This window comes from Megascapheus bottae, chromosome 9, assembly GCF_031878675.1.
Source record: "Megascapheus bottae isolate mThoBot1 chromosome 9, mThoBot2.hap1, whole genome shotgun sequence".
Classification (NCBI taxonomy): domain Eukaryota; kingdom Metazoa; phylum Chordata; class Mammalia; order Rodentia; family Geomyidae; genus Megascapheus; species Megascapheus bottae.
In genome coordinates this window covers 3,373,444-3,400,488 of record NC_143517.1, presented here as the reverse complement: position 1 = coordinate 3,400,488, position 27,045 = coordinate 3,373,444, and the positions used below count along the sequence as shown (strand labels likewise).

The following is a 27,045-nucleotide window of genomic DNA, read 5'->3' as shown; positions in this document are numbered from 1 at the left end:
CTCAAGTTTATATTTATGCTTCTAAACTCTGTACATGATTTGTTCTCTTTTAAAAATGGAAAGCATCTTACATCTCTTTAATATTAGAGAATTGTGTTTGTTGTGTGGTACATTTGATTTTTATTGAATTTAACTTTAATAATTTACTTTTTGACACATTAATTTTAAGGATTAGCAAGTTTTTTCTTTGGATGGGGTAGCAGGTACTAAAATACTTTGTTTTCTTAATATTCCATTCTCCAAAGTCTTTGAAAGTGTGAAGGTCTCAGTGTTGTCTCTTGGCCAGCCAACTCAAAATCGATCAGTATGCTTGTTACTTTGTTTTTCCTTTCTGCAAGACCAGCCGTCTTGAAATCCTTCAATTTTGCTTTTTGAAACTTCCCTTAAGATTTGTTATATTACCAGAACATTATGATATTTTAACCACTGATATAAAAATGCAAAATACCACTAGAATATATAATGAAAAATTGTATGTTAACATATTGCAACATTTAGATGAAATTGTTTCCCTGTAGTATTTTCTGAAAATAAACTAAAGGATTAAATGTAATAGCCAGATTGAGGGCTATGAAACTACTAAAAAAGATACATGAGAATACTTCCAACTATTTTCTGGGCAAGATTTATTTTGGACTTGATCCTAAGTGTACTTGCAACAAAAACTGGAAAATTAGACATCAAATTATAATGCTTTTATACAGCAAAGGAAAAATTAACAGAATAAAGATATCATGCACCATGAGATGAAATATTTGCAAACTATATATCTGACAAGGGAATAATAACCAGAATATATAAAGAACTTAAGAATAAAAACAAAAAGTTACAAAAATAATTATAATTTAAAGAAGGTCTATTGGTTAAGAAGACACACACCTGTAATGCCAGCATTTCAAAGGTAGGGCTAAGAGGACTGAGTTTGAAGTTTGCCTTGGCTATAAAGGGAGGTCATGGCTCCAAATCAAATAGGCTGAATATTGGACTAGATATTTCTTTAAAGAAGACATACAAATGGCTCCAAGTAGGTGAGAAAACATACAACATGATGAACCATTTGGAAAATGTAAATGAAAGCCTCCATGAGAAGCAATTTTGCTTCAGGGAAAGTGGATGCTGCCAAAAAGGTAATATTTTTAGGTAGAAAACCATATAGAATGTGAAGAAAGAGCTCTTCTTTGCTGATCATGTTAATGTAAGTAGGTACAGCTGTTAGGGAGAACAAAAGGGAAATTTCTCAAAAATCATAAAAGGAGCTGACACATGACCCAGTAATGCACTGTTGGTATATACCCAAAGAACACAAACGCCTCATGTTGAAAAAGCTAGTTCTTGTTCACTGTAACATTCTTAATAGCCCAGATATGGATTAACCTCAAAACCCAACAATGGATAAATGCATACTATGTGTACAATAGAATAGTATTTAGTCAAAAATAGCATGAAAACTTATTATTCATGATATGAGTGAATCTAAAGATGATTATATTCAGTAAAATATATCTACCATGGAGAGACAAATATTGAATGATTGTAAAAATGTTTATTGCATAGCAGTTGAGAGAAGAAAATGGTAATTAGAGAATTGAGAATACTGAAAAAGAACAGGATCAAACCATTGGTAAAATGTTATTGGATATAAAAAAATAAATTATGTTATCCTGTGGTTCTCAGAGTGACATAAATAACATAAACACATGGTGCATTTAACATAGAGAATTCATATGCATGGAGCATTTCAAAATAGAAGAGAGAAATGAGAGAAATTTAAAGCGATGGAAGTGTTGGTTGTCCTGTTTGATCATTATCCATTTGTGGGTAGAGCAGTTCAGATCTGGCTGAGTCAGCTAGAGCAGCAGTAGAAGCACACTTCCTGCTCATAGAGACCTGACCCACAGGTACATCAGCTTAGCTTGCTGGCCATGAGCTGTCCACGCTCCCTGCGCTCCCTCCAAAGACCAATGGGTACCTGCCACAGTGCCTTACATCAACTCACGGCTAGGTGATTGGCTGGGGAAGACTCAGGAGGTTGGGGTGTTGGGGTTATATAATTCCTGATCTGCTCAACAATAAACGAGACCTGCTCATGCTCGTCCTCCCAGCATGTGTTTTGTGTGCGCCTCGTTCACGATTACCTCCTGCCAGAGATCTAGCCCCACAAGTGGCACCCAACGCGGGTCTTGAGTGTCTTCAGCAGAGGGATGGTCTAGTGCAAGGAAAGCGCCTCTGTGGGCAATCTTCCACCTGCTGCGTGGGAGTCTCAATCACGAGCGCTTGTTGCCCTGCTTTGGAGTAGGCAGATAAAGGTATCAGGAAAGGAAACGAGTCTAATATGGAAAATAGTAAATGATTTGTGCCCATGGATTGACTGTGAGGTTATTTGGGATCCAAATAGCTGGACCGTGTTCTCCAGGCAGCTGGCAAAAAGGAAGTTCATGAAGGAACTGAGCTGCCCTTAACTTTCTACCCTATTGTGGTGGCCATCCAAGCCTGACTTTTGGGAAGAGAGGAGGGAGAAACTCTGCAGGCGTTTAACGCTTCACTACGGGAAGAAACCGAAAATGCAGAAAATGGCAGAGCTGCTCAAGCACTTCCACCTTCTTGAGGCGCAGCAAACAATTCCACCAAGATGGCAGAAGATCAACAACTTCCACCATCATGAGATTCAGAGTGCCAGCCGACTGTGCTCACCAAGTCACTTCTGCCGCACTATCAGTCCCAAGAGATTTGTCCAACTGCTTCTTTTGGCCGTTTAGGTCAGCCTGGAAATCCCCCACAGGGAACTTTATATCCTTGGACACACGTATCCAGTTTTGTCCTAGAAGAAAAATCTGCTGTTCCCGCGTACTACAACAATTGTTTGCAGGCCCACCAACCATGATGGCAATGACATCTAAGCTCATGGACAAGCCTTGGTTCGCGTTCCCAGTAAATGTTAACCAAACCGCCGCCCAACCCAATCAGTGGTACCCCCATGACCCAAAGGTGCTTGACAAATACCTGACCGCTGCCAGGGAAGATGGGTTGCACTTCCCATATGCTCAACAAATGCTTGAAAACATTAGCATTGACCTTAATTGCCCCCCCCGGATTGGAAAAAATGCAAGCAGCCCTATCTTTGGGACATTTTCTCTGGCTGGCTTTTATGATCAATGTGAGCAACAAAGCACAAGAAATATCACTGCTGGGAGACATGATGCTAATAAGGGGGACCATGATTGCTTAAAGTGAGAGGAAGCCTATGCATCCCTTGCCTATCAGGCTGTGGCACCTCCACAGTACTTTGACCAGGTTCGCCTCTTTACATTATGAGCTGTCTCCTCTGTCCCTTCTAAAAAAGGGGATAAACAATTAAAGACCCTCATACAACGCCCCCAATGAGCTTTTCACTGACTTTGTTGCCCATGTTCAGGAGGCAGTGGCCCGAAAAGTATCACATGCCAGAGCCTGAGACGCTCTGGCTAAGACCCTAATATGGGAGGGAGCCACCCAGGAATGTAGAAAAGCCATTGCACCAGAGAGAAATGGGGAGATCATTGATTGGATTAAGGCCACCAAAGATTTGGGGACTTCAACTCATGCAATGACTAAATGGGGAGATCATTGATTGGATTAAGGCCACCAAAGATTTGGGGACTTCAACTCATGCAATGACTATGCTTGCACAGGCTTTTGCCTCTATGACCACTAACACCCATGCGCCCCCTAGTGGTGCCTGAGCCTGATCTTGTTGGGGATGTGGCGGAGCTGGTCATTTAAAAAAAAGATTGCCCCTCACTCCGGGGGCCTCCAAAAAGAAAACAATTCCCATCTGTATGTCCAAAAAAAAAAAAAAAAGGTTTTCACTGGGCCCCGAATGCCGCTCAAAGCCTCAGCCTTTAAACTAGATAAGGGGCAGTCCTCAGCCCCTACCCCAAGAGGACAACAGCAGCAACTGTCTCCCCAAGTGCTATGGACTATCCTCATCCAAAATGGAAAAGCTAGAATGGAACTTACAGTAAATGGAACAAAATGTAAAGGCATCATTGATTCTAAAGCCGACTGTATGGTCCTTAGAAAAGAGGAAGTTGAGGGATTAAGATGGAACCTAGTTCCCGGCCCCTGTCTACAGGGTGTCAGTGGAAAAGCTGCCTCCCTTCAGGTTCAATGGTCTGTAAAATGGGAGGACTGGGACGGAGCCAGTGGGGCTTTTAAACCTCTTGTTGCCACTGGCCTCCCATCAATCTTTGGGGACAAGATGTTTTAACTATTAAAGGTACTGTGCTAACAACAGATGATAGGGCTTTTTATGAGGGCATCATAACAGATCAAGCCGTTAATCACCCTCAGTACCCCCAATTCTAACGGCCACTGTTGTGTGACCAGAGCCTATCCCACTCCAATGGGATACCACCAAACCCATTTTGGTCAAACTGGCTATTTCTCCTGAAAAGCTCCCGCATTTCCAGGCTCTAGTGGAGGAACAACTACAAAGAGGACACATAGAACCTAGCACTAGTCCTCATAATTCTCCTATTTTTGTCATTCAAAAAAGGGCTCAAGGAAAATGGAGACTTCTCCAAGACCTACGCTCCATTAATATTCACATGAATAAGATGAGAACGCTCCAACCTGGAGTCCCACACCCTTCTGCAAAAGCCAAAGGCTGACATGTTGCCAATGTTGATATTAAGGACTGCTTCTTTTCCATCCCTTTACACCCCAATGATAGGGAATACTTCGCCTTCTCAGTATGGGAGCCTGTCAATTACCCACTCTCTGGTATCAATGGAAAGTTCTCCCTCAGGGTATGAAAAATAGCCCTAGACTGTGTCAGATGTATGTTGTTCATGCAGTTATGCCTTTACTTTCTAATTGCTTTTGCATCCACTGTATGGATGACATTTTGCTAGCGCATAAAGATGTTATTACTGTGCAAGCCTGCTTAACACTACTTAAAGAGAACCTCACAATATTGGGCCTCCATATTGCACCGAAAAAGTTCAAATCAAATCCCCTTTTGCTTATCTCAGATATCATCTTGATCAAAAAATTACCCCAACTTGGCCAAAAATCGCTATTAAGCCCAATATACCTTAACTGAATTGCAGCAGTTATGTGGACATATAAATTGGGTGCACGACTTTATGCATTTCCCTACCCAACAGTTCCAACCTTTGTTTCAATTACTCCAAGGACCCTCTGATCCAACCTCTCTTCACCTACTTTCCTCTAATGCTAAGCAAGTCCTACAACAAATTGCTAACCGGTTATGGCCTACCCCCTTAGTGTTTTTAGATGCCACTCAAGAAATTATCCTAATTATAATAAATAATAAAGGCCTAATGGCTGCATTGACGCAAACCCATGGTACATTGCAATGGATACACTTAGCCACTTGCCATTTACCAAAACTTAGTATGTCCATTACCATGCTATGCAACTTAGCCATTAAAGGAGCGGAACGATACTGTCAAACCTATGACCGATTCCCTAATAATCTAATCTGGCCCATTGGAAAGACAATCTTTGATTTCCTAACATCTGAAGAAGAATTAGCCTTAAGAGTCATCCACTGCTATTTTAACATTGATAATCATATGCCCCAAAACCCCATTTTAAAAGTTACTCAAAAACTCCCACTTTCATGGGAGTGCCCTGCCCATCCCAGAGGGAACCCATTCCTCAAGCCATTGTGCTTTTTACAGATGCTAGAAAAACTGCTTATCAATTTTATAATGCTGCTACAAAAAATATATGCTTCAATAGCACTCCCTGTCTGTCCAAACTGCTGAATTGTTAGCCATATTATTTTCCCTTACATCCCTTTCCACTAAACCTCTTAATATTTTTTCTGATAGCTTATATGCCGTACAAATTGTCATTATTTTACTGGGGGCCTTTTTGAGAGACAATGGTCAGGATATAACACGCATAATGTACAAAATTCAAACTGTACTAGACAATCGTGCCCAGCCCTGGTACATTCAACACAATTGATCTCATACTAATCTCCCTAGACCTCTAGCTGTCGGAACCAAAAATATCGACCAGGCTGTTATTCCAATAATTTTACTTACTAATACATCCATAGACCAAGCTCACACACTGCATGGTTGCTTCCATTTACCAGCAACCACAATCAAATAGCTATTTCCTGATTTAACACACCATAATGCAAACACATGGTTCGCTCTTGCTCCTCCTGTGCCCCTCTTTTACCCTTGGGGCCATTACAATCTATGGGGATAAATCCATGAGGACTTAGACCCAATGGCAAATGGCAAATAGACATAACACATGTTCCCCAATTTGGCAGACAAAAATATGTCCATGTATGCATAGATACATTTTCAGATTTCACAATGGCCTTGGCCTTAACTGGGGAAAAGACTAGACACGCCATCAAAGCATTGTTACACGCCATTGCAATTATGGGAGTCCCTTGGACCCTTAAGACAGACAATAGCCCTGCTTACACATCCAAATCATTTCGCGAATTTTGCACCCTTTGGAACATTACATACCACACAGGTATCCCATATAACCCACAAGACCAAGCCATTGTCGAACGCACTGGTAAAGAAATCAAAACCCTTCTTTTAAAAGAAAAGGGGGAAATGGAGGGGCTAGGGCTCAAAGACCCCCAAACACAACTAAATTACTGCCTTACAGTGAAAAATTTCCTGATATTTGCACCTGCCACACGTGGGTCCCTGGCAGCCCTACATTGGGGCCTCATGAAAACACCTACTCCAGTCCCCTTGGTTAGATGGAGGGACCCCCATCACAAAAAGTTGGGAGGATCCTGCTCCCCTAATGACACAAGGGAGGGGATTTGCATGTATCTTTCCAGACACCAACGACAAACCTATTTGGATTCCAACTCGAGATGTCGGACCAGCCGTCACTACCCACAAGAGAGATGTGTCAACTATGGTTGGACAGCCTGAGACAGCCCGTGAAGTAGAAGATGTAGACCCTGAGCTAGAGCACATGCCATCACCTGGGAGATCTGAAGGGATTGATAGAACAGGCTCAAGCCATGGACCCGGACACAGATCCAGGGCATGGTACTCTATTCCTCCTGATGTGTGCCATTATTACAGCCAATTCCCAATCTGCTGCAGGGCAGGGTAAGATAACACTAGTACCCAGCCCAAAGATCTTGATGATGGTGGGGAATGATACCATCATTTTCCCCCAAATGCTCTCTTCCTACAGTACGGTTGGGCTCCCTTTTTTGGCAAATGATTTATGGCACCAAAAAAAACACCTCACCTTTGAATGGGAAAAGGCCATTTCCTTTTGCTTTTAAAATGAGTCAATTAGGCAATTGGATGGCTGTACTATTCCCCTTGCCATGGGACAGGGTGGTGGAACTACGCGGGCCCCTACCCTGTTTGCTCCACTGGGAAAAACTGCACTCATGCTACTGATACACCCTTTCATATGCAGCTATGCCCCCATAGGGAATTTGATAGTTTGGGTAATGTTTCAGTTTCTCTCGAAGAGTTGATGATCAGCCTTTGCACCAACTCCTGGCAAGGCAAAAAATTTGGAAGTCTTGCCTTGTCCCTACGCCCAGCCATATACAATGGGTCTAAAGAGAACCCCAAACCTCAAAATCTAAAGGATTTTTACAACCCTTTAGGGGGATGACTGGGTGACCTAAGACCCCCCATGCCAATTGTCTGTTTGTCACATTCCTCTCTTGATTTGTCTCCCCTCATATTGGCCAACACACATTGCTGCAACCGCATGGCATGTGACCAAGTGTCAGGGATGGCAGTGTTAAAAGCCCCATTCTTTTTCTGCCTAGGAAACAACTCCTCAGATGCCTGCACACTCAGTAATCACTGGAAGCCAAATAATACTTATTCCTTTTCAGGTCTGGTACGTGTTCCCCCGTTTATTGTTTTGGCTCTCAATTTTCCCAGGTTCAACTAATTCGTCCGAGCCCTAGGAGAGCAATAGGAGTGATCATTGCAATCCTGTCAGCAATCATCTCCTCAGTAGTTTCTGCTACCACCACTGCCATATTGTTGTCTCAGAGTGTGTCTACCATACAACAGATAAATCAGTTCATCCCTCAGCTGTCAGCACCTGCAGGTGCCAATCTTCTTAAAGGAGGCCTCCTTGTGCTGCAACAACAGATAGGTTTGCTACAAGAACATAATACGTTTCTTCAGCTGCAACAAGGAGGACTATGCAATGCTATGACTGCTTCTGTCAGCTTTCCACTTCTGTGCCCAATATCTCTGAACTTAGTGACTACATCAAAGGCCCTTGATCCCTTAATTACTTAAACTTTACTCAGCACTTACTCCACGATATTACCCGCCTAAAGCAAACTATCATACAACTTAAAAAACTGCAACAATGGATTTCGCCATCCTTTATAGTTATCTGGGGGAGCCTTGTGATACTAGGGCTTTTTCTTTTGGAAATTGTTAATTGCCTGCACTCCCGGCAGCAACACCTCCGGTAATGGGTCACCATAATCACGGTCCTTTTAAAAAGAAAAGGGGGAATTTGTGGGTAGAGCCAGTCAGATCTGGCTGAGTCAGCTAGAGCAGCAGTAGAAGCACACTTCCTGCTCATAGAGACATGACCCACAAGTACATCTGCCTAGCTTGCTGGCCATGAGCTGTCCATGCTCCCTGCGCTCCCTCCAAAGACCAATTGGTACCAGCCGCAAGTGCCTTGCATCAACTCCCGGATAGATGATTGGCTGGGGGAGACTCAGAATGTTGGGGTGCTGGGGCTATATAATTCCTGATCTGCTCAACAATAAACGAGACCTGCTCATGCTCGTCCTCCCAGCGAGTGTCCTATGTGCACGTTGTTCACGCTCACCTACTGCCAGAAATCTAGCCTCACAATCCATGGTACATACTGTCATAAAAGCACATTATGCCTCATAAGCATGTTCAAATAGTATGTGTTAACAGAAACACTAAGACATAATTTGAAGAGTGGGTTTTAAAATTGTACACTGTAAAGAAATGATGAAAAGTGTTTACCTGGGGGACATGCTAATTACTGAGCCCATGTACGTGTATACATTAACTGAAATGTAATCTTCCTTATAAATATAATGGAGAGGTCTAAGCTGGAATACATCAATAATATGTATATAATTGTAACAATAAAACACACCCAAATTATAACTAATATTCAATAAAAATGAATAAAGAAAAATCAATACATTAAAATATGACATTAAACTTCAAGATGGGACTCTGGATGATGCTTTCTGTGATGGTTACTTGGAATGAATGAGAGTCATTGGGGTGATATTATGAATTACATACCCATCTTTCTCTCTCTCTTGCAAGTACCTAAAGCTAAAAACATGATGCCTTCCTTCTTCATCTAGTAGAAGGTTCCTCCCCACGGAATCCCAGACATTTTCATTAAAGTAAGCATCAAAATATGCTATAAGTACTCTTTAATAATGTTTTGTTCTCCTTTTTGGTACTGAAACTGAAGATTAAAATCAAGGTCTCAGGAGGTTTTGCTCAAGGTTAGTGCTATACCACTTGAGTCAGCTCCACTTTTAGCTTCCTTTTGGTTAATTGTAGTTTTTTTTTTTTTCTGAGCTGGTTTAAAAGTGTTATCCTTAGCTACTCAGCATACCTCCTCAGCTCCCTGATTAAATGAGGTTTTGGCATTTGACTTTGCTCCAAGTTTTCACTTGTGATTTTGTTTTCTCCTTTAATCACAGTTCTATTCTGTTGCTATTTTCCCTTCCGATAAATTATGAGTAGAAATTTATTATGCATTAAGTACCAAGTCTACAGTCCCTAGAGAAACATCTTTTTTAAAAAACACACTTTCAGAAATACTGTTTTTAAGGTAGTAATTAAGTGCTATTATAGTTTACATAGATTGCATTTTATATAAGCATACCTCTGTGTGCACAACGCATTAATAGTCTGGTCACAGAAACAATATTCTCCTTTTTAAGATGTTCAGCCCATAAAACAAATGTATATTAAACACAACCATTTTAGTCATTTTCCTAAGCTTCCTGTTGTTCAAGCTGTGATTAACATCCACTTCTGCCTTGTTGAGCAAGGTTAGGTAATTAAAATACAAATTTCAACATAGAGCATTGCTCCTTGAATAGTTAAAAATAGCATCAAATGTTCCTACATGTCCTTTTGTTAGAATATACTGTGAGACTTGACAAATTGATTCTTCTGCACTATATCTGATTTCATTGGGGAGATGAAATAAAAATTAACAAAGCAAGAAAATCGGTATTTGATCAAAGAAAATTATCTCTTGATTTGTGAAACCTGCGGGATGCCATGGTTTGGGGAATGGCTGTCTTATAATTTAGAAATATCTATTACAAGTGTAACAATTTCAAATAACACTTTCCTATATGAACAAATACCTTTGTGTTCTTAAAAATGCAATGAACAGTTAAAGTTGACTGAAAACTAACAATTACATAGTGTCCCAGATTTATATTTCCCATTTATATTTCTTATTTCTATATAATTAATCATCTAACATGCTAGAGGCATGTCTGCTACTTTTAAAAATTTAGTAATGAGTGGATTTTTGTCAAGTATTGCTACTCCTTCTCTTGTTTTCTCCCACTTCCTTCTCCCCTGACTATCCTCCCCTGCAAGTTGTAAAGTTCATTTCCAACATACTGTCTTGTGAATATTCCTATTGCTTTTTTTTTGGTTTTGGTTTCTGTTTACTTTTTAAATGTACTATGTGAAGATTTTTCCTTTTCTCTTTTCGTTTTCCTTTGGCTTATCCCCTGTCATCACTGTTTTTTATTTTGGTATTCTGTGTCTTGTATCTGATTTGGAGAAGGGAAGAAAAATCACAAAATGGTGAGACAAAGGACAAAGTGTGAACCAATGTGTCTGTTATTGCTGGAAGGAAGGCACTTCTTGCAGATCTAAATTTCAGTATTTTGTGTGTGTTTGTAATGGGGTTTGAATTCAGAGCCTGGGCTACCTTTATGGGCTAGCATAGGTTAGAAATACTATTAAAGATGTTGTTAGTACATGAATATTTCTTGTGCCTTATCATTTTTGCTTAAGTCTGGCAATTGTCCACTTGAGACACAGCTTCACTTCTGGCCTTTTAGTAATTAGTTGGAGATTTGACTTTCACAGAATTTCACATCAGGCTGGCTTTGAAAAATAATCATCAGATCTCAGCGTATTGAGTAGCTTGGTTTACAAGTATGGGGTATCACTGCCTGGCTTGGAATTTAGCTTTTAAGTCTTAGGTTAACCGGAAACATATTACTCCCCCATAATATTTCATCTATCTATATTGATGCCCTTAAATTTAACCACACCATGTCATGTTTCTTCATATGTGGTTAGTGTAAAAAAATAAGAATATACAAGAAACACAAGAATGCAAATACAATATGTGATATAACAATAAAGGTTTGTTTATCTAAAATAGGGAAGGGAAGGGGGAAACAAAATGAATGGGAGGAGGTAGAAGGAGGGAAAGGAGGACACGACATGAGCAAGGGTATCAATGTTCAAGAAGTAATTCAGCCATTACCTGATGAGTGTAACTGTGACCCCTCTATACATCACCCTAAAAATAAACAAATAATTTCTTCATGTATGATGAGCTGATTCTGACCATTTTGCTAGATATTCATTGATTTCTTTACATTAAAGTTGGATCTCCTTACTCCCCTTTCCTCTGATGCTATGCCAGAAGTAGAATTTTATATTTTCCTTTAAAATGCTCTTGTTTTCTCCAACATATCTAGAGACAAGTCACATTTTACTTGGGTATCTTCCAATCTTGTGTCTACAAGGTTTTTGTTTTTTCTTATTAATATACTGATCCTGGGTTTGATTTCAGGGCCTGGGTACTTTCCCTCAAATTTGTGCACAGAGCTACCAAGCCACCCCTTGAGACACAGCTCAACTTCCATCTTTTAAGTGATTAACTGGAGATAAGATTTGCATGAACCTTTCCTACCTGGCCTTGAACCAAGTGAGATCTCAGCTTCCTAAGTAACAAGGATAAGACTAGTTAGCCTCTGGCGCCCATCTAGATTCCACAATATCTGTGTTTATATATTTAACTATAAATGAGCTGTCCCTACAGATACCTATTACAACTCTCTGCCTCCTCCCCTGCCCCCAAGCTGATGAATCTTCTATTTGGATAATGTCTCTAATGGAATTTCCCCCTATATAGTAGCTCTATGAAACCATTAAAGTGGACTTTTCAGGGTGTTATTAGTAACCCACTTAAACTAGAATCACCTGGAATACAATGAGAGGCTTCTTCATAGAGCAAGTGACCTGAGAGCCTGTGCCACAGAAAACAAGGGTGCCTAAAACAATTTCAGAAGGAGTAGATTGGGACATGATTTATCATCTTCTGCATCTATACAAATCTTTAGTCCCAAGGGTGAAGGATTCAAGTTAGGAAAGACCACAGATGAAAACATATATTTAATTCCCCAAAGTTAAGGTTTCTCATTAGCACTGAAGTTCCACATGACTTTTTGGGCTAGCATATGTTAGATATTCCAAAAAACCCATAGCAAAGATTAGAAATACTAACAGTGTCATGGCATGTGTTGAGAACTTACAAAGTATAATTTAATAGACTTTTAAATATAATCACCATTAAGCAAAATTGTTGAAGATAAGTAATTTCACACTTAAATTGAAAGGTAATCTGGTATATTTGAGGCTGTTTGAAATTTCTAACTATTGAACTTTGTAAGTTATATATCATTAATAAATACATCATGTCATGTGATCTTTTCTCAGTTTCACATTTATCTACTGACATGTGATGAGATCTTGCACAGAGAGCTTTCTAGGTGCCTTCACAGATTTAGGTTTTGCTCAATGGTGGCAAAACGAAGTTGATGTTAAGTTTATAAATCGGACCCATCATAATTTGTTTTCATGTGTTACACTAATGTAGACTCATTTGAAATATTACCAGCAAATTTCAAAAAAAATCCTTACTTTTGAGTTCAATAAACAGTACTCCAAAATCTTCAACACTAAAAGCAGGAGATTCTTGATGTGTACTGGTCTATGGTTCCAAGGAGATAATATTGAGACAAACCCACACATGTTTAACATACATAGAATCAGTGTTATACTATGAATGTTTTATTAGATGTTCCTATAATGACACTGAACTTGTAAAAGCAAATCACCTTTCAATAAATCTCAGATATTCACTTTATCTCTTCAATAGAAAACCACTATCACCTTGTTGCAAGAGCATCAATTGCTTTTGAGAAGACAGATTTTCAAAAAATGGCAGGAAAACACTCAGAATATCACACGAGATCTGAAACGTAACTAACAATGATAGGAAGCTGAGAGTTTCTTTTTGATTAAGCTGTGAAATGGACATGCAGAAATCTCTTGATTTTTAAATGTTTTACTTGTTTTGTAACAGTATATGGCCCCAAAGACACATAATAAGATGGGTTTATAAATATAATTACTTGAATGTCATTATTACATGTCATCAAATGAATTTGTAAATTAATCTTTTTCTCTTGAAGATAGCAAATATCAACAATTATTTCCTTATGAAAATTGAATGGCATTGAAATTACATACATTTAAAGATACTATTGAATATACTACTAATTCAGATAGCACGTATACTTGATCTTACCTGCTGGTTTACAGGAAAGTTTCTGTTGATTTTTTTAATCTGCAATGACAAATAAAAAAGTGAGAATAATGAGGCTCACATAAAGTCCCAAATTCTTATGGGATCAATTTAAAGACTTAATACATAACAAAGTACTACTGTCAATAGTGAAATTATTCATTGTGTCAATTGTCCTTCATAATTATACCAAATGTTATATGTGAACATTTTAAAAAGATTTACATATTCTTTTTCTCAAATTATAAGTGATCAAAACCCACTATTTCCATAAAATTTAAATGATTATCTACCTATATGTAGACATGTAGGTTGATAACTTCACGATGTTTTTATTGTTAAATCTTATGATTTCAGAAGCTCATGATTTTACCAGATTTAAAAGAGGAAATAAAATAATGAAACTCTAAAAGAAAAGAAGTTATAGTTTGAAATACTTTCAACTAGAATACCAAATACAGTATAACATTTACTTTAAAGCAACTTAATGAATGACATTTCACCAGATTTTATAATAAAGCTTAGGAGGAACCATTTACTCTGCTGTTCACCATGGAAACAAACTTTACAAATCAAATGAAAATACACACCATGTTCAGATAAATGACCTTATATGACAATGTCTGTTGAGCAGTGCTTTTGCAGATTAAAACTTATTATTAGTTTTCTTTGAGTTTGTAAAGAAACTTAAATGTTAACCCTGTATGATATAATTAAATCAGATTATGCACAGACTATTTCACTCATAACCTGTTTTGTTTTTCGTGTGTGTGTGTGTGTGTGTGTGTGTGTGTGTGTGTGTGTGTGTATGCACGAGTGCATGTGCATGCAATGAGGGCATGAGCTTAGGACCTTGTCCTTACTTGGCTTTTTTGATAATAACTGAAACTACACTTGAGACATGCCTCAGTCTAGTATTTTGCTGGTTATTTTGGAGATTAAATCCAGTATACTTTTCTCCCCTGGCTGATGTGATCAGATCTCAGCCTCCTGAATATCTAGATTATAGGTATAAGTCACCAGAATCTAGCTCTGTTTGTTTTTTTCCCCTCTTGGTCAAATTCCCTTTTGTCTGCCTGATGAATGGGAATATAATTTAAAGTATAAACATACAAGATAATTTGAAAATAAACCCATTGTATTTGAGGAAGGCTATCATTCTTCCACTGATACAATAATTTCAACTTTTCTTTTTCTTGTTGCTCTGAGGGGGTGTATGCTGGAGATCCTTAAGGTTCCTAGTCTCTAAAGCCAGACTGGAGTGGCTTGGAAATGTATGTAAAAAGAGCAGTTGGCAAACATCATGTATTAATAAGCCCAAAGCAGTATATTAAGAGCCATATCCTGGGCTCATGCCTATAACCTCAAATATGCAGGAGTCAGAAATTTGAAGATTCTGGCTTGAAGCTAGTTACATTAAGAATGTCCATGAAATTCTTGTCTCCAATTAACAGCCAAAAAACTGAGATAGAAGCTGTAGCTCAAGTGGCAGACCAGTAGCACTGACTAAAAATGCTCAGGGATAGAGCCCAGGCCCTGAGCTCAAACTCAGGCGTGGCACACTCAGACACACACACACACACACACACACACACACACACACGCACACACACGCACACTTCTGACCCAGCAATCCCACTCCTAGGCATTTACCTAAATGGCCACAAAGAAGGCCACACTAAAGATACCAACATAATCATGTTCATTACAATATTATTTACTATAGCTAAGATATAGAATCAATCCAAATACCCCTCAATAGATAAATGAATCAAGAAGATGTGGCGTATTTTCATCATTGAATTCTATGCTTCCATTAGAAAGAATAATATTGTACCATTCGTAAGGAAATGGAAAAACTTGAAAAAATTATGAGTGAGCCAGACCCAAACAAACATAGGCTTCATGATTTTCCTCATCTGTTATGACATCTATTTGTACAATTATTGTAACTTTCTCCAGTAATCAGTCAGAATGAGTTAATACTTATTAAAGTTCTACCACATTGTTAATCTAACTGGCAAAGAAAAACTTTGTGTCTTTCTACATTATAATTGTGTGATGTGGACAAGATTATCTATGCCATTTTAGTCACATATTAATTTAAATACAAGCCTAAAGAAGCAAATGACCAAAGAAACAGGAAGAGGTGTGCCATAGAAGCTGTGTCACCTGCCACAGGAGCTGCCTCTTTTGATGCATTCTTTTCCACATGAAGTAAAAATCAGGAATGGGTTCTGGTGACTCAGGCCTGATCCTAGCTAGTCTGGAGCCCAAGATGAGAAGATTATGCTTCAAACTCAGCCCAGGCAGAAAAGTTTATGAGTTTTTATCTCCAATTAATCAGAAAAATACAGTACTAATTGGTAACATGACCCAAGTTGTAGAACACTTGCTACAAGCAAAATAACCAAGCAATACTTCAAGCAGAAAGAACTGATGTTGATCCTTGAACTGCTTTACTACTACAACGATGACGACTATTACTATTTCTATTACTACTACTGATAATGATAAGAAAAGAAGAGAAAAAATAAAATCCAAGCTCCAGCCAGCCATCTGTGGCTCAGACCTGTTAATTCTAGTTATTCAGGAGGCTAAGATCATGGGTTGAATCCAGCCTGACCAGAAAAGTCCATGAGACTACAGAAAAACCTGGAAGTGGTACTGTGGCTATAGGAGTAGAGCTAGTAGAGTAGTAGAGCTTTAGTTCCTATAGAGCACGAAGAGACATGGAGACAGCAAACAGACCCTGAGTTGAAGTTCCAGGACTAGGAGAAAGATAAAGCAACAACAATAACAACAAAATACTCTAACAATCTGAAATTTAATATTTTTTGAAAGGGTAACCCTTATGTTCATTCCCTTTTAATCTCAATTTCTAAGAATTATTTATATTTTATAGACTTACAGACATATAAAATACATTTGTAGCATTTATTTGTATATATGCATGAATACTTCTTGATAACTTATGGTGGGACTATATCTTGCTATGCCTATCACAAACTGAAAATTCTTTTAATCTATCTACTCTGATGCATAGCACATTTCAGCCACCCAGAACAGTGTAGATTAGTTATTACAACTCCTATCTCGAGTGCAGGAAAAGCTCAAAAGTCAAAAGCTGAAAAACGATTTCACCAAATGCATGTTACTTAGGTTGAAAATTCTTAAAACCAACCATGGTAAGTTGTTTACAATTTATTTTCCATTAAATGGTAAACATCCCACACTGTTATTTTCTTTTATTTGCACTTATATCTTGGAAATCTCAAATTACACATGAACTCTTTTTTTAAAATTTTGTTTTCTTTGTAAATTATGGGGCTTGAACTCTGTGCCTGGACACAGACCCTAAGCTCTTAGCTCAGGGCTACCTCTCTACCACTTTGAAACATAGCACCAATGGTTAATTGAGATAGGAGCCTGGTAGATTTTTGTGCATTGACTATCTTTGAACAGAGGTCCTCAGACCTCAGCCTCCTGAGGAGCTAGGATTATAGGCTTTTTCTCCACTTTTTTTTTATTAGCATCAGTTAACTTTTACAAGAGGTTTCATTTTGACATCCACATAAACATATCATGTATCTTGATCAGACTGGGATCTTATTTAGTTTTTGTGACAGTCTTGGGGTTTGAACTCAGAGCCTGAGTGTTATCCCTAAGCTTGATCCATAGTTCCACTTCCAGCTTTTGTGGTCCTTATGCAGAGATCTGAGTCTTATGGAGGTTTTTGCTTGATCTGGCTCTCAATCATGGTTCTTAGATTTCAGCCTCTTGAGTAGCTAGGATTACAGGCATGAGCCACCAGTGTCTGGCTCTAAGTCTCTGATGTAGAAAAGGCTAACAGCAATTTTTATGAAAAGTACTTATTTGTAATCAGAACAACTAGTATCAATAAAGCAGATTCCATTTTAGATCAAACAAAAAAATCTATTAATTTACTTTTAAAATAAGTCATTGTTCTTAATGTTGTGTTAATGTTGAATTAGTTACATAAACTATGAAATCATGAATAATATAGTTTTAGCAACAAAATTATTTTTAAAATAGTCTAAAAATTGCTACTGTTGGAAACAGAGAAGCTGTGTTTCTAAGTTATGGTTTGATCTCTGGCTGATTTCTGGGGATAATAATTCTCACAGTGCAATCCTACTTTGGCTTTTGATTATACCTCTGTCTTCTATCCTTACAAGTCATTGTAATTAGCTTTATATTCTCAGGGTCTGTTTAAGTAAATTATTTGAGGCTAAACCTTGAGATTCTCTTTAAATTGTGCTTAGTTGGTGTTTGCACACACCTCTTTAATCCTATTCACATGAAGCAAATGTGTACATATCAAAGGACATGCGAAAGTTTTGCGCTTTTTGAAGATACTGCTCAACTATGAATCCTTCGTTTGAAGGAACATTCATTCTCTACCTACAAAATATACATACAGTAATTATATGTTGACAAGACTGAGTACAAAATGATTCAAGCTAAGAATGAGGAACACAGCTGGCGTGGTGGCTCACACCTTCAATCCTAGCTACACAGGAGGCTGAGATCTGAGGACTGAGATTCAAAGCCAGACCTGCCACTGAAGACCCTGAGATTCTTATCTCCAATTAACCACCAGAAAATTGGAAGTGGCACTATGGCTCAAGGGGTAGAGTGGTAGCCTTGAGCTGAAGAACTCAGGGACAGCACCCAGGCCCAGAGTTCATGCCCCACAACCAATGACAACAACAACAAAACCAAGAATGAGGAACAAAATGAATGTCTACATGAAGTGCAAGAGGACACATTTGTTTGCTATCTCAGGAAGTTCACCCAACGTGTGTGTGTGTGTGTGTGTGTGTGTGTGTGTGTGTGTGTGTGTTTGTCTGCAAGTGTGTGTACACATGTGTATGTGGGGGGATATAAAGTATCTCAAAGTCTATATTTTCCATTTAAATTTAAAATACTGAAATAAGTTGGGGGGTAGATATCCTAGGTATCTGGATATTATATTCTCAAGCAAGTGTGTAGATTTAGGAGTTCATTTGTGACCCTAGTTGAAAATGTTTCTTTCAAACACAATCAGCCATCTGACCTGTTTAAATTATAGACCATTTTACAAAGACAAGGACATTCCCACAACTTCTGAGCAGAGAAACATGCTTGACATCTCGCTGCAGTTCTAGGGAATATAGAGACTTTGAAACTTGATGGAGACTTCAAGTTAAAAAGGACTGAATACGATGTTACTGAAACAAATTCCATCTGTTCTGCTTGTGTGTGGTCATACAATGTAATCTGGAAATACCCTTAGAGAAGATAACTGCAGCAGAGAGGGCCTGAGACTGAGAACCTTCAGTGTCTCCTCCTCCTCCTCCTCCTCCTCCTCCTCCTCCTCCTCCTCCTCCTCCTCCTCCTCCTCCTCCTCCTCCTCTTCCTCTTCCTCCTCCTTCTCCTCTTTCCCTTTTTCAATTTTTATTATCAGGGTGAAGTATAGAGGGGTTACAGTTATATTGTTAATGTAGTGAGTACATTGCTTCTTGAACATTGTTATCCCTCCCATATTTCTCTCTGACTTTCCCTCTCCCCACCCTTTCCCAAGTTGCAAAGCTCATTTCCAACATATCATCTTGTAAATATCACTGTTATATGGGTTCATCCTTTGGCCTTTGTCTCATCATCTTGTTTTTCCCCTTCCCTTCCTTGACTCAAATAAACAACTTAAAGTTCTTCACAGACCTATGAATTGGTTTAGTGACTTTCCTATGTTTGGAAAAGTACCTAAACTCAGGATGGTACAACTTACAGGGAAAAAAAGTCTAAATGATGGTACATTCTTATTTTTCAATGAAATAAGCTTATATATAAGGTATGAATTTTTAAAAATAACTCATTTTAAATTATTATTTTAAAGCAAATATTATAGACAAAAGTATCAATGCCTTTTTTCTCAAGACTAATGCTCTACCACTTGAGCCACATCTCTACTTCCAGCTTCTTGCTTCTTTGGATGGTTAATTGGAGATAAGAGTCTCTCAGACTTTCCTGCCGGGTTGGCATAGAACTGAGATTCTCAGAGTGCAGCCTCTTGAGCTAGATGGGATTACAGGATGATCCACTGGTGTCAGGCTCAATATCTTTTCTTTAAAATACTGCCTTATAAGATGGCCTAATTAGATTACATTTTTTTTTCATTTCTGTTACTGCATTTTTAACTTACACTTGGCTAGGAAAGCAATCTACCACTTAAGCCTCATACCTAGCCATTCGGTTTTTGCTTTAGATATATTTCAGACAGGATTTTATTACATTATTTTTAACCTGGAGCTGGCCTGAGACTGTAATACTCCTAGTTATACCCTCCTACATAGCTGAACTATCACACATGGCATATTTATTGAGGTGGGGGTTAGCTATTTTTATACATCCTGCATTAATTCATTTTTTTCTAAATTGGATTAGAACATTTTTTCTGAATCAGAAATTGCAGAACCTTTGATAAAGTAGAAAAGGATACCTTTAGATAAATATACATTATAAACACAGCCACATATTCTTACACACATACTTAGAGCACATTGTGGGTTTTTTTCCCTGTTGCCAACAATCTGTGAATATCTACAATTCCATGGTCGATTTGGATGCATAATAACTTGTTAGAGAATGAACTGAGTAATTTTACTTTGAAATTAAAAAGTAGTTATCTGAACAAAACAATTAAACAAAACAAGTGAAATGAACAAAGGTAAACCAATGAAATTTTAATTCACACTGTCCTCACAGTGTGCAAAGGAAAGAAAATGATGTGTCTTTATATGCGCCTGAAGGTAGCAGAATGGAACTAAACACTGGAACTCCATTCTAGCTTGCCTTTCCTTAATTCTTTTTCTCCAAATTGCTTGTCATCATCTAATTGTGATGTATTTTCATTATTTTTTATAATTTGTCTGGTCCTACTTCATAATCAATTAATGTATTCACAGATTTCTGTCTATTTCATCAGACACATCACCACTAGCATCTAGGGCAATGTTCAGGTCTTAAAAGGTACATGATAAATACAGGCTAGACAAATTAAAAGATAGAAAACAGCTCACTCAGAACCAAAGCAAATGCATAGATTTGGGCTCTAAGTTTGACTTGAAACACAGTTCATTAAGAAACAAAAAAATAAGCTGAATTATTTTTAACTTCTTTATAATTCTGATATATTCCAAATTTAGAGCATATAGCATACAAACAAAACTGAAACAATGTTTAGAAATAAAAAGCAAGTTCTCATTTTAGAGGAAGCATTATTTCTGACCTGAGACAAAATATGGAGAGAGAGCCATAGAGATTTGAGCTCTATCAATGTGAAATTTTAGACCAAGCTTGAAGGACTGGGTAGAAACACCATTCCTGGTAGCTCATAGAGAGTAGGGTGTTTGAGAAAACAACAGATAGGAAATCATACATGGTGAGATGTTAGAGCTTCTCCCAATGGCTACAGGATCCCCACATCAAAAATGATTTCAAATGGGCCGGGAGTTTGGCCTAGTGGTAAAGTGCTTGCCTAGCATTCACGGTACCACATATATGCATGGTACCTGGTAAACAGAAGAAAAAAAGCCAGAAATGGTGCTGAGGCTCTAGTTCTAGCCTTGAGAAAGTCCCAGAACAGTGGTCAGGCCCTGATTTCAAACCCAGGACAGGCAAACAAATAAAAAGGGGATCATGAAAAAAGGTTTGGGACTGCACTTTTGGGTACCTGACTGCCCAGTGTATTCCCAGCTAATAATAAAGACTTGTTATTGACTGCACTATGTGTCTGGTGGTCTTCCCCCAAACACTGTAAGACACTAAGCTCCATGAGACATGAACTGGAAGTATGGATAGAGCCATAGGAAAAGTGCATCAAGTAAAAGGTATACATTCATACCAGGCAAAGAGAGCTTAAGAGAAGAGTGCACAAGGACAATGAAAAATGACATACTCTCTGCAAGGAGTTGGTTAGGAAAAGAAGTAAAATTTTTGTTTTAAAACCAAATGATGATTTTAAAATTAACAATTGCCCAAATTCCAGCATTGGTAGAAATGGCAAATTCAATGCAATAGTATTTATATGATTTCTGCTTTGATACCATATTAGTAAGAAAGTGGAAAGGCTTGGAAAAAAAATCATATTAAGTGAAGTAAGCTAGACATAAAGAAGCACAGACTCCGTGGTTTCCCTCTTTTGTAATAATTAATGTATGTCTAGGATTTTCCTAACAGAGGATCACAATAGCTCAATAGCTATGAGCATGTGGCTAAGCAAAATGAATTCCAGGATATATAAACAGAAGATTTTTCTTTGTGGTTGTTGTTTTTAATGTACAATGTGGCCTTTTTTCTCTCTTTTGTTTTCTTTCAGTTTTTCCCCTTATCATTTATCCCCTGTTGTGAATATATCTGAATTTAGTACCTGATTTATTGTATAAATGTTTATTTGCTTATTTGCATTAGGAAATGAAGTGGAACAACAAAATGGTGAAACAAAGGGAAAAGGGTTAAGCAGTGTAACAGTGATACTCACAAGACAATATGTTGAAAATGAACTTTATAACATGGAGGGGGGAAATGAGAGGGAAGGCAAGTGAGAAAAATGTTGGAGCAGTTCACAATGTTTGACAAGAAAATGTACCAACTACCTCTATACATCACTCTGACAAGAAAATAAAATAAAAAATGAAATAAGATCAAATAAAGCATTAATTAAACACAGAAATAGGGATTAATCAGTAATCTATGATATATGTCTTTTTATTTTTATTTCTTAACATCTACTTTCCCTGATAGTGACCTACAGGAATATGCACATTTATTTATGATGTCCCGTTGCATCATGTGACAAATGATAGATTTTATAATCTCCTCAATAATTGCAACTGGACATCATAAATAAATGTGTATATTCCTATAATTTCATATACTCTTGATAAAATGTGGGTAATTACAGATGATGTTTCAGGTTTGTTCTTATATTGTGCACATGCTTCTTATAGGCTAGTATTTTATAAATGCAATTTTGAAATCAATCAACATAGAACACCATATTAGCAGAACAAATGGGGAAAAAAACACATCTCAATTGAAGTATAATAGTGCTTTTGACAAGATTCAAACCCTTTCAGAGAACTACTCAAGAAACTAGGAATAGAATGGCATTTTCCAAACATAATAAAAGTTATATACAAGCAATTCACAATGATTGTTCACAATGGTGAAAGAATGATAGCTTTTCCACATCTTCAGAAATAAGACAGGAATGCTTTATTTCTCCACTATCATTCAATATAGTCTTAGCAACAGTAAATAGGCAGGAAAAAGGCTTTAAAAAATCTACCAAATTGGAAAGGAAAAAGTGAATTTAGCACAGCCAACATATAGTATAATATGTGCTTGTAGATACTTCTGAAATAACTAACATCAGAAACAAGTGTTAAAACTAATAAATTTCAACTAGTAGCTAGAATAAACTGCAATTCTTTGCTTGAGCAACAAGCATTCTGAAAAGCATATTGGTTTTCTTTTCTTAAACAAAACTCCAAAGGGAAAATTCTAGTGCTAAATATGGAGACACATGCCATGCATGAAGCATGCATAAGGTAGGAAAATCAATCTTAGAATGACCTGTGAAAAGTTTACCCAAGACTCCCTCTGTAAAACAAAACTCACCCACCACAGGACTAATGTAACTATAACCCTTCTATACATTACCAAAACAATTTAAAAAGTAAATAAACTCAAAGCCAAATGACAGTGTATGTGACTTCAGTCAATTTGATAGAGCAGTAGCCTATCAAGCATGATGCTCCAAGTTTAATCCCCAGTACCATTTTTTTTTTACCAGTCACTGGACTTGAACTCTAGGCCTGGGTTCTGTCTTTGAGCTCTTCAGTTTAAGGTTAGGGCTCTACTGCTTTTAGTCACAGCACCACTTCTGGTTTAGTGGTAGTTAATTGGAGATATGAGTCTCATGGACTTTCATGCCTGGGCTGGCTTTGAACCTCGATCCTTAGGTCTCAGCTTCGTAAGTAGTTAGGATTACAGGGCTGAGCCACTGTCTCCTCTCTTCCAATTTTTTTAAAAATCAAACAAAGATCTCTACATTGTATATTCTCCTCAGTAAAGCAAAGGAAGTAAATAACTGCTAAATTCAAAGAAATAAACTAAGGCTAAAGAGGATTTCTAGAAGAAAATGTGGATGAATATGTGTAGGATATGGTGACTTAGAAATATCTTCTAGAGGGGCCGGGAGTTTGGCCTAGTGGTTAAAGTGCTTGCCTAGCATGCATGAAGACCCGGGTTCAATCCCTCGGTACCACATATAGAAAAAAGCCGGAAGCAGTGCTGAGGCTCAAGTGGTAGAGCTCTAGCCTTGAGAAAGTCCAAGGACAGTGCCCAGGCCCTGAGCTCAAGCCCAGGACTGGCAAAAAAAAAAAAAAAGAAATATCTTCTAGAAATGAGCAACCTATTTAGTTCAGACTGGAAGGACTTGTTTGTATTTGTAGAAGTCTGTTGGGATTGCTTCTTTATGATTCATAATATTCCACCATCAGCACTGTGTACTGGAGCATGGGATGTATGCGTATCAGGAGTGCAGGAGCAAAAGTATTCCTCCACCCACAAGCTCCATGCTTGAAACCCAAGTCTCCAGTGAGGACTGGGCACCGAACATTCCTATCAGAGAATGATGAGCTTTGGGCTTGTGTTCTTTCAATGACAGGATCCTGTGTATGAAGAAGGGCTGGAGTAGATTTTGGGCATGCAATATTGCCATTGAGATTACACACAGTCATAGGGAATTTTCTTGTTGTGTCAGTGCCACAATGCATTCCATGTTTTGTTTCCAGGCATGTTTCAGAACTAGGTATATATGGTCTCTGTTTCAAAAAAAATGTAGTGAATACAATATGTAAGAGTCAATAGTAACAAAGTCCTTACAACATTTCAACTAGAAAAATAACTTTAGTGTGTCAAGATCTTTATTATGTAGTGAACGGTTCTCAGCTTGGGGATGAGTAAGTTACAAGATCGCATGATTTAATCTGACATCAGTGTAGAGTCAAACTCAACTCAATGCCTAAGGCATGGGTACAAAAAAAACAAAACCTATCTAAATGGAATCAATTTCTTCATAGAAGGTTCATAGAAATGTGAAATACTATTATAACATATGATCAAAATTATTTGTTGGTGTTATTCAACAAATAATTCTAGGTCTTTGAGATAAATGTGATACAAAAAGCTATAGAAAAAATAGAAGAGAAAAATGGCTACAGGGGTTTCAGACAATAACAAAAATTGTATTTATCTGTTAGTATTTTTACATAGGTTTAGCTTTATACCCTCGTAGATAGCTCATGCTGTAATCCTAGTTATTCAGGGGGCTGCATCAAAGCATCTCAGTTTGAATCCGTCCTATGAAGTAGAATATGAGACCATCTTGGATTGACTAGCAAAGAGCCAATAGTGCAGCTCTGACTCAACTAATGTAGTATTGGCCTTGAGCATAAAACTAAGCAACAGTACCCAGGGACCAAGTTGAAGTCCCAGTATCAAATACAGAATAAAATCTCTTCAGATTTGTTTTTCAGTATTATTTAAAAAAAAAAAAGGAAACTTCAGCCAGGAGTTTGGCCTAGGGGTAGAGTGTTTGCCTAGCATGCACTAAGACCCAGGTTTGAATCCACGATACCATATACATAGAAAAAAGCAGGAAGTGGTGCTGAGGCCAGTGGTAGAGCTCTAGTCTTGAGAAAGTCCAAGGACATTGCTCAGGCCCTGAGTTCAAGCCCCACCCAGGCCTGGCAAGAAAAAGAAAGGAAATGTAATGATTTGACACAAAAACCCAAGGTAAACCTTCAGGTGTGGCTTATGTAGCCACCTTTACAGCTTACTCAGACAATATTAACTTTGAAACTCCATTTTTGAATTAGAGATGTCTACAATATAATGAGCTGAGCAGCTGCAAAAAAAATGAATTTTAGCTGAAGACCTTCATCCATCCACTAAGCACACTTCATTTATATCTCTGTTTGATTTTACATCCAATGATGAGCTTGTATATGTAAAAGCTCCTACTTCCTTAGAAAGGGAGTATGACACAAAGTCAGATATGATAAAATGTATTGAAGGACTGGCCACAGTGGCTCATGCCCTGTAATCCTAGCCTTGAGCTGAAGAGTTTAGGAACAGAGCCCAGGCCCAGAGTACAAGCCTCATGAGCCACCCCCTCATCAAAAGATCAGCTAGTAATCAAAACTGGTGCTGAGCAGTTTGTTAGCTGGCTTCATTTTGTTCCTGGTCTTGGGATGGATGGACAAGGCGGGTATTAAACACATCCCATTAGGTTATCTTGAGACCAGAGAATCTGATAGATATGGTAAGGTTTGCTCCTACCTCTGTGGAACGATGAAGACTAGCCAGAAGTGCATCCCCAAGTACTAGAAATGTAATGGGGTAAGGATGTTAGGGTGAGGTCTCCAGGCAGTTTGCATAGCTAGAAGACCACTAGACTGTACCAAAGCTAGCATGATCAGGTCAGGAAGAAAGAAGCCAGAGGTAGGCACCCAGGGATGGCTGGTTCAGGGGCATATAATTATGCAATAACTCTGAGATAATGTATCATTATTGCATCATGAATTTAATATTCATGATATGTTGGGTTGTGATAAATAAAAGTTGGTTGATTCTTTTGCATCATCGAAACTCACTTTTTTAAGAAAGAAAACTAAATTCTGTTGTATAATTTTTTGGAGACAAGCTAGGCTCTTTCACTGGCATCTTTTCTCTCATTATATAAAAAAGTGAAAAATAGGATGACTGCGTTATAGTAAGCCGACTCAACCTTGATTTCATTTTTAGTTAGGCAACCATCCTCGTAGTTGTTGAAGTTCACTTGCTGTAACCCACTTTTATTTGACATGTACATGTCTGACACATTGTGATGTAAAAGAAAAAAGTCCTCATAGAGAACAACACAAGAACACTAAAAGTACATATAAGAACTGCGACCTGTCAGCCACTACAAAGACCAAGGAAAGGTCTCCTGAAGTGACATCAATCTTGTCACAATCGCAAGTCACAACCTCTGATCACAGCTGTTAGCTCATTTCCAGAAAAATCTCCTTTCTGCAAGGCTTTATTCTAGCCTGACTTTCAGTTCACCTACAAGCTTTGTTGAGTCTTTTCAGTGTGGTTGACATAACAGAAGTCTTTACTCTGAGCTTTTCACAGACAATATCTTTATAGCAGGAAATGTTTGTTTTGTTTTCAACTTATGTCTGTTATCTAATTCTGTAGATCTCTCTAAGTCAAACATATGACCTGCATCTGATTGCTAAATCTGTAAAATATAGAAAAATAGGTGAAAAGTCTATTGAATAAATG

The 27,045-nt window shown here is 38.0% G+C and overlaps 1 protein-coding gene across 1 annotated transcript in view; it reads right to left on the bottom strand.

Moving 5' to 3' along the window:
* The window catches only part of Sntg1 (syntrophin gamma 1), a 774,750-nt gene that overhangs the window by 142,137 nt on the left and 605,568 nt on the right, over positions 1-27,045 (bottom strand). Inside the window, exon 13 of the mRNA XM_090338807.1 lies at positions 13,648-13,686. Within this exon, the coding sequence (XP_090194933.1) occupies positions 13,648-13,686 (39 nt within the window). The remainder of the gene's footprint in view (positions 1-13,647; positions 13,687-27,045) is intronic.